At 41.5% G+C, this 8,914-nt stretch overlaps 1 protein-coding gene across 1 annotated transcript; it reads right to left on the reverse strand.

Annotated features, from left to right (window-relative positions):
• Positions 1-2,704: 2,704 nt before the first annotated feature.
• Positions 2,705-7,321, reverse strand: LOC119735716 (lathosterol oxidase-like). Its single transcript, XM_038209613.1, has 4 exons — positions 7,219-7,321; positions 5,899-6,128; positions 5,447-5,579; positions 2,705-3,984 (listed from the first exon to the last, which is right to left on the reverse strand). Exons 2-4 carry the CDS (start codon positions 6,106-6,108, stop codon positions 3,437-3,439), a joined length of 891 nt encoding a protein of 296 aa, XP_038065541.1. The 5' UTR covers positions 6,109-6,128; positions 7,219-7,321; the 3' UTR covers positions 2,705-3,436.
• Between the last annotated feature and the right edge of the window lie 1,593 nt (positions 7,322-8,914).

Raw genomic sequence — 8,914 nt, forward strand, 5'->3', positions numbered from 1 at the left:
GACAACATCAAGTTGAATAACTCAGAGATTTTGGCAAATCTAGATGTGAAATTGGAACATCTTAATCCAGAGCAGAAGTCAGAAATGTCAAATTTGTTGAATGAGAATAAGCAATTATTTTCTGATGTGCCCACAAAAACTGATATTGCCGAACACGATGTGGATGTTGGAAATGCCACACCAATGAAGCAACATCCTTATAGATGTGGACCAGTTAAACAATCGCTCATGCACAAAGAAATCCAGTACATGAAAGAAAATGGTATTATCGAAGAGAGTAATAGCTCCTGGTGCTCTCGATGTATCTTGGTTCCTAAGTCAGATGGGTCTATGCGGTTTTGTACCGATTTCAGAAAAGTTAATTCTGTGACTAAACCCGACACTTACCCACTTCCAAGAGTTGATGATTACATTGATAAGATTGGTAGTGCTAAGTTTGTAAGTACATATGATCTGTTGAAGGGATATTGGCAGGTGCCATTAACAACTCGAGCAAAAGAGATTTCAGCTTTTGTAACCCCACAGGGTCTGTACCAGTACAAAGTACTCCCTTTTGGCATGATGAACGCCCCTGCCACATTCCAGCGTATCATGAATCAAATTACTGCAGGCTTAGAAAACGCTGAAGTGTATATTGATGACATTGTTATATACAGTGATACATGGGAACAACATGTGGAGCAAACCAAATCTTTGTTCGATCGGCTCTCCCAAGCTAAACTAACAGTCAACCTGTCGAAGAGTCAGATTGGGAAAGGCAAGGTTACTTTTCTGGGCCATGAAATCGGCCAAGGAGAAGTTCGGCCAGTAAACGCTAAGGTGGAAGCCATTGTGAATTTTCCTGAACCAAAAACAAAGAAGGAGTTGATGCGTTTCCTTGGCATGGCTGGGTATTACAGGAAGTTTTGCCGTAATTTTTCGGATGTTGTTTCCCCACTAACAAACCTGCTTGCCAAAAACACAAAATTCATTTGGAACGATGAATGCAATCAGGCGTTTGGAAAGATAAAGGCCATGCTCACGTCCGCACCAATTCTTTCTGCTCCAGACTTTGATAAACCGTTTACACTTGTAACTGATGCTAGTGATGTTGGAGTAGGTTCTGTACTTGTACAAGAAGATGAATGTGGTATTATGCATCCAGTATGTTACTTCTCAAAAAAGTTGAACCGTCATCAAATGAAATACTCCACTGTTGAAAAGGAAACGTTGGCATTAGTTTTGTCTCTGCAACATTTTGAGGTGTATGTAGATTCAGCAGTGAAACCGATTGTAGTATATACAGATCACAACCCCTTGACGTTTTTGAACAAGATGAAAAACAAAAACCAGAGACTGTTAAGATGGAGTTTGGCTCTTCAGCAATTTGCCATTGAAATTCGTCATATTAAGGGCAAAGATAATGTAATAGCGGACACTTTGTCCAGGTGTTACTAACTTGATTTCGCTGTCTGCCAATTAATAATCTGGATATCACTGTTTGCCATTTGAATAATTGGTTTAATTTCCAATTAACATTATGTTAATAACTTTATTAAATTGGCATTAATAATTAATAATTAGTAATTATGTATAATGGAGTGTAAACTTTATACATGTAATAATTCTATAAGGGCTTTATTCGCGTGCCACATGTTTAAAAAGAAAGTTTTCCCTGACGTTCAAACTTTTTTTATGGAGGGGAGTGTTACGAACCCACCTAATCTGTAATCCTTTAGTACGGTTGCTCCCGCACTAGAATTTTCGGTATTTAATGAATGTTTGTTATGGTGGCTACGCGCGGGTAAATACCCTATATAAGCACTGACTGGCTTTTATTCGCTCTCAGTTGGTGCCCATGTACAACCATTATGTGCGATTTTCATTAGCGCGTCGTTGAGCCAGCATCTCCCGCCGTCCTACCGATCTACGTACCCCTCATCGCTGGATCGTGGCCGAGGCTGACGGTACTACCGGACGAGACCTGGACTGTCGTGGCCTGCTTGATGTGGCTGACTTCCCGGTGCTCAACGCTGACTTACCTGTGGCTTGGCTGATCTACGGTTGGGTGCGGAGATGCTTGGTTCGACGGCTGCGCTAATACCGTTGTGGGCACTGGCTGGGCGGGGCCTGTTCCTGCTACTGGTTCCTTATTGGTAATTGTATTCGGCCGAATACAATTTGCCTTTTTTGTGTGTTTTGCTTATTAACTCTATTTTGCCGGCTTGTTCTTTACTTTATTTGGCCTGTTTGTATAAATTGCTGCTTTGCTAATTTCTTTGTAATTTAATTTGCTTTGCCTGTGTCTAATGCTTGGAGGTTCTTGCATGACGCTTAAAGTTGAAGACTAACTGAGATTGTTTGTATCACCCACTGTCCTGTTGATTGATTTGGGAGAATTAATTAAATTTTGTTAATCATATATTGGTCTCTTTTTTGCCTTTGATTCAAAAGTCATGATTCCCGTTTTTATTACTTATTTCTTTCTGCCGTGCGTTCCCCACACGTAACAACCATCTTACAGTGCAGGAAATCCATTAACTAGGACATTCACTATGATTAGACATTTTGCAACACTAGTTGTCACTGAATTGAAAAACAACAATTTAATACACTCTAATAAGGGTGCTTATGGTTGCTGGCGAATTTACATAGCAGCGATCAAACCATGCAAGTCCGACATAGTGACTTCCCTTGCCAACTGTAAAAGTCAATTGCCGGTTGATACATTTTATTACAAAACTATACAATATTTAACTATCAGGCCCTACGGGCGTTGTTCGCAGTTTGAACAGTTAAATTATGCATTACCGGTTTACGATATACTATAGAAGAATTAACGACGGAACAAAATTATTGTATGCGAGTTAGGATATGTTCAATTTCTTTGGAACGGCACCATGTCACGACAATAAAACACGACTCTACCGTAATTTGTGGTGAAAGAATAACATAACATACATCAGTACTTAAGAAAACAATTCTCGTAGGACTAAACACACCAATTATCTTGTCTGCAATGGTTTCATTTTCAAACGTTTATGCTGCTTTAGTTTTATGTTAATGGTAAAAAAAGCACCGCGGAATAATCATGGCATTGTTTTGTATTGGTTATGTACACAGTCATATTTCTATGCAGGGTTTGTTTGTTATAATTTACAACTTGAATCAGTATCTTTGGTAATGGCTTAAACCTTCACCATATAATGTTTGGCTTACGTGACATAGCAATGCACTTTTAAACCAAAAAAACGGTGTTTACTTTACCATGAAAAAAATTGTAGCTAAGCTATTAACATTCTCATTTTTACAATTATTATCTCAATATTACAAAGGTATTACACGTATGTAGTGACAGCGGTAAAGAGTACATATGCGGTTAAGCAATTATTTCGTCAAGGTATTGTCACATTTCAACGGACACATTGTTCTTTCTTTCCCCCTTCTTTTACTGGCCCTAGTCTTCCTTCTGTGTTTCAGCTATCCCGCTCTGATAACCATTGTTGTTGGTCAGACAATTGGACTTGGCGGCCAGGGCCATCACGTCATCGAGTGGTCCCTTGCCGCGGTGGGTACCAGGCACGCGGTGCGAGCCGAAGGCGCGGTCCCACAGCGTGGTGAACTGACCGTAGTTGTAGTTGTAGTACATGTGGTGGTCGGTGTGGTGCGCCGCCCCGTTGACGATGGGCCGGAGGATTCGGGGGAGGACGCAGAGGTTGTCATGGATACTGACAGTCCAGATGAGCACGAAGAGGAAGAAGCACATGAAGAGACGGCTGTTGAAGGGGAAGAGGAAGGGGAACATGTGCCAGGAGATGCCCTGCAGGAATCCGTCGACGGGATGCAGCGCGTAGCCGGAGAACGGAGTGGGCACCTTCCACATGTGGTGTTGCTTGTGGAAGCGCTTGTAGATCAGGCGGTGGTGCAGGAAGCGATGGAACCAATAATTGGTGAAGTCGGTGAAGGCGAGGAAGCCAAGAATCTCTACTACGGGATTCAAATATCCTGAAAAGAGAGACAATATCAGTATAGTTTAAATACATTTAACAGTAATGTTTAACACAACGCAAGACAACCTTAAAAATCCTGCAAAAAAAGGCAAGTTCGAGATCTGTTTCAGTCTGAGATTGACTGGAAAAGTGTCATTCCCTTGTACGCGCACAGAAAGTAACCGCATTTAATTAGACCGTATGATAAGCGGATGAAAAGCACACACCAGTACATGACGTGAAGCTGTCCTCCATTCTGCCTCTGTGCTGGGCTATTAACGCCCTCTTTAGGTCGTGCCCGAACACCGATCCGATTTTTAACTTACGGGGAATTAATTGGGTAGCCATTCATGGAACGCTTTCGTGCCTGACCGCCCATCACTGGTGCGCTTTTCATAAAGCTCTGCACGCGGGGGGGGGTGGGGGGAGTGCATTATGTGAAACACCAAAGCGAGCTAGTAGGCCTAATGATGGGAAGCCTGAGCCCAGTAATCACAAAAAGTGCGTTCGATTACTTCCCCCAAGCGCGACAGCGTTCGATTTACCTCTCGTGACTTCTCGCGCTTACTCGAGCCTCTGCTGGCCCAAGTAACCGACTCCCCGGGCCGGTTACTTGGGTAAGTATCCCATAAGGCATGCAATAAACATGGCTTCTAACGTGACGTCCGGCGGGAGCCTCAGGCCGTGTGCTTCCAGAGCTACGGCTACGTCTATTGTCAGCGCATCCCCGCGTATTTTCAATGGGCGTGGACCTAGACCTATAGCTCTAAACAGTTGATTCAGATGCAGCCTCAGTGTCATGTCAAAGTTCAACTTTCCAGCTCTTGCACGAAACTTTACCCGAAACCATTCGTATTTAGCTCCACTGCGCATGTCTGTCATCACGCGAGGAGCCAGGCGCGAGTTAAGCTGGGGGAAGTAATCGAACGCACTCCAAGAGTGGCAACTCGGATCGGTCGATAGTCTTTTTTGATTTGCGGGATTTACATTGGTGGATATCGGTTTGAACTAAGTTAAGTAACAATGTTGACAATTGCCTACATTTGCACGCTTACACTCTCTCTGTAACCATAGGCCTAAGGTATGCCTAGTTCTCATTGTTTTGAAGAATGGGGTTTAAAAAGTTTAGGGGGAAAATACTTATCAGGCTTTCCTCACAACGGCGTTGGATTTGACGGGGACGGAAAAGAACTGTTCAATTTAAGAAGAGTTAATTTCCAAAACGCAACACATCCATTTGTAAAAAGTGAACATTTCCATGGTTATGAAACTTTAAAGAATAAAAACAGTGTAACAGCTGTTAAACTTTACTTGTCGACTCATTGTATTCTTATAGGCCCAGTGTCTTTTAAGTACTTATACAACAGCCGTCGAAATTGCTTTTCGGCAGCCAGAAGAGAGAAGGATTCTAAAAGGGAACAACAAGGCGTATGATCGCGTTTTGGAAATAAATTTAAACAACCTTTGAAAAGACTAACCGAAAAATCCCCTGTTTAATTCGTGATGTAGGCGACTGTAACCCCTGACCTCCAGCAGAAATATAGGCGCAAATGCAGCCGTCTGGAAAACCATGTTCTTGATTGAGTATTTGATCTCCAACTTCATCTGATCCTAAAAACAAGTTACAAAAAAAGTCATTTATTAGCAAGTGATTTGGAAATGTTAGCAACGAAAGGGTAAAAACTTTACTTACAACTTCAAAAGTTGTAAATATTTTCCGCAATACCACTTTCGCTTGACGCAGTGAAATCTATACTTATATGACAATAAAGTAAAGCACACTACTGACATATGTAATAATTTCAATACTTCAAAATAGAGCAATTATTGGAGTGCAGTGCCATATTTATATACCCCGTCATGATTTAAGCGTGAGGTTTGCATTTATTGAAAATAATGTCTCAAATAAATATATCCTCAGAATTCCCACCTTTATGTACAACGGATGTTTCGTCAGTCGGTGGTCAAACACGAAATAGTAGTCGAGTAATCCCAGCACGAAATACAGCACGTATTGGCCGACCCAGTTGAAGATGAGAATGCCAATCAACTGCCGTTTCCAGTCGTCCTCCGGCCACCACTCTGGATAGATGTACGGAGTGTAGAAGTATTTGTCGCCAAGGTATAAAATGTCTTCCATGATGACTGCAGACACTGTGTCTGTCAAATAGAAAACGCTTTTTTTAACATCACACCAATTTGATAAAATGAGAAAAATGTATTATAGAAGATTCATGTTTTAAAATTAAAACTGTAAAGTGCAGCCATTTAAAGGATTCACTTAATTTTACAGGTTTCTCTTTTTTGTGGGTGGGGCTTTCCCTAAAAAAACACCAGTCAACTCGACTTAACGGAGAAGGCCCTTCGTCTTCCCAACGCAAATAGACGCCTTATCCTATACCCGCATATTTTCGTGCTTGCTTCCGTAGGGATTTTAACCTTCATTTCTTAAGAATACAAATAACAAAGTACTGGTGGGCCTACTCCTGCGTGCTTTTATCAGATTTACAAACTCTGTGCTAGAATTTTCGTTCAACATCGTTCTTTCTTTCCGTATGGTTTTTAGATTTTCAACGGGTAATTTCCTGTATTAAATGGAAAAGTATTAGGTAGCACTTTACACTGTAAACACGTTGGGCAAAATAGTTGACCAACGTTGGTGGGATCTCAACAGGTTAAACTCTTGAGCAAATTTTCCCCTATTGTTCAAATGTTTTACCCAAATTGGGTAAATTCAAACAAATGTTGGGTAAAATTATATTGCCTAACAGTGTTTCACACATTATTTTTTACAGTGTAAATGACTACACTAGAATCGGACACTTTGAATAAGCTTTCGCAGTAACAACTACGCATTTCATGATGCAATGAACAGGGGAATCAGCATACACGATTTATATAATGGGTACGTGTTAAGTCGAAACATAAGTAAGTGATAATGTTTTGTAAACTCCCAAAACGATAAACAGAAATATTGCCTCTCAGAAATTAAAAATTGCGATCTACGGATTTCTTTCCCTTTTTTTGTTTTTTTTGGTCTCATGTTATTAGTCAAAAAGCTTCTCTTTTTTTTTGGTTCATTACACAAGTACTTTTAATACCCTATGGAACAGACAATTACATTTTTTGTCAATTTGGGAAACAAGTTAGGTAACACTTACGTTAACAATTTCAGATGAACAAATTACTCAATTATTTTGGCAAACTAAGAAAAGAAATGAGAGCCTATATAGCTCGACCCCGAACTTACCTTACAAAGTGCAGATTGCCGAAGACTCTAAAATTTCGTGAGGCGTGGTTTACAGTTGAATAATGTCTCTGTAAACCTCGGTTTGCTTTTTATACACCAAAGTAGTTCATGCACGCTTTCGGTGCGTGATCTCTAGACGCTTGGGGCCAATCACGATGGTTGTTCGGAAGAGACACCGGCTTGTGTAACTTGGTAGCAGCCTAGTGATTGGTGGGCTATGTTTGGGAGATGCAGGTTCCCGGGGTCTCAAGTCACGCGTCACTTCGGCATTGACCAATAAGACGACTTAAGTTTTCGCGGGAAGTAAACATTTTGTTGAAGCCAAAGAAATTTAGACCGTGTCCCATTCCGATTGATGATGGCTTTAATATTACAAGAATGAAAAATAATAATTTTTTTTAATTAATAAAGCACATTTATAGTCTTCGTCGTTCATTTTCAACACCTCATTTCCCGTTGTAGCACTACCACAACACGTTTCAACAACTCCTTCGAAACTGAGGGATACCAATAATATGCGACATTATAAGTACGTCATCACTTAAACTCACTCCTGTCGTTGGCTTGTGTCGACGAAAACCGTGTATGATTAAAAGAAATCTGGAGATTTATAGACGTAATAAATTTGACGAGCTGTTGGGAAGGCGTTTGAATAACATGGGCAAGTAAACACATGTCACTTGTTTTCTTCATTCACTCATTAAAATTGTGGGTTTTTTTTTCATGTAGCCGTGTTGAAGGAGCGGGACATTCTCGCCGCGCCGGCTATTTTGCTTTTTCAGCCCAAAAATTGCAAGACATGGGCGCCGCCAGGATTTTTCTAGAGGTGGGCAAAACATATTTTTCCCACAAAATGCGTGTATTTCTCAACATATTGTCGATTTATCAGTTGTAGAGGGGGAGGGACATTTTGCCCCCCCCCCCATTAAATTTACATCACTATGACTTTGCGCATCTTTTCTTTTTTTTTTTGCTTTTCCGGGGAGGAGGGGGGGGAAGCGCCCCCCCCCCTTGCCCCCCCCCCCCTCGCGACGCCCATGGAGGCGGATGATCCTATGACCACCCCCTGGTTCCAAGAGTGGGAACACGTCTGCTCCCCCCCCCCCCGCCCAATTCTTCCGGGATTCACGCTATGACAGCCCGACAGGCTACAACCAAATGCGACTATCAATGCTTAGCCCCACATTGATGCTCCTCCCATCATATTAAATAGGGTTCTTCTCATACCAGCAGCTCTTGACAGGAAGTCCGACCACGCTGTGGTTTGTCAGAAATCTGGTTTCATGCATCTAGTTCTATTGGAGCATACCAGTACATTTAAGAGTTTGCGTGACAAAACCGTCTCGTTTGGGAAGGTTCCACAGATAGTTTGTTAACCTCAATATTAGCTGAGATCGTAAAGTTTAAGTTTCAGGGTAGAATTGAGGTCATTGTTACAAAACGGAGAGCTAGTGGAGTCCGGCATGTCATACCAGTAAAAGTTATATATGTATGCCAGTAAATATCATGGATCTTAGCCCACGCACGCCTTATGCAAGGGGCGGATCCAGGTTTTTTTCTCAATAGTTTTCTACACGCTGATGAGCTACAGTGAATGTGCACTTTTTTAAAATCCTTGGTTTCAATGACATGAAAAAAATTGACATAAATAGCACGCTTTACTTGTGCCGGTAGTGACGACGCCAAACAAACTGAG

This window comes from Patiria miniata, unplaced genomic scaffold (assembly GCF_015706575.1).
Source record: "Patiria miniata isolate m_02_andy unplaced genomic scaffold, ASM1570657v1 HiC_scaffold_29, whole genome shotgun sequence".
Classification (NCBI taxonomy): domain Eukaryota; kingdom Metazoa; phylum Echinodermata; class Asteroidea; order Valvatida; family Asterinidae; genus Patiria; species Patiria miniata.

What these genes read in the sequence shown, in the direction of transcription:
- LOC119735716 (XM_038209613.1), bottom strand. Translation starts at nt 6,108, where the DNA reads ATGGAAGACATTTTATACCTTGGCGACAAATACTTCTACACTCCGTAC. An exon ending in AACATCCGTTGTACATAAAG is followed by an intron (nt 5,580 to 5,898) that starts GTGGGAATTCTG and finishes ACTTGTTTTTAG; the next exon opens with GATCAGATGAAGTTGGAGAT. An exon ending in ATTAAACAGGGGATTTTTCG is followed by an intron (nt 3,985 to 5,446) that starts GTTAGTCTTTTC and finishes CTCTCTTTTCAG; the next exon opens with GATATTTGAATCCCGTAGTA.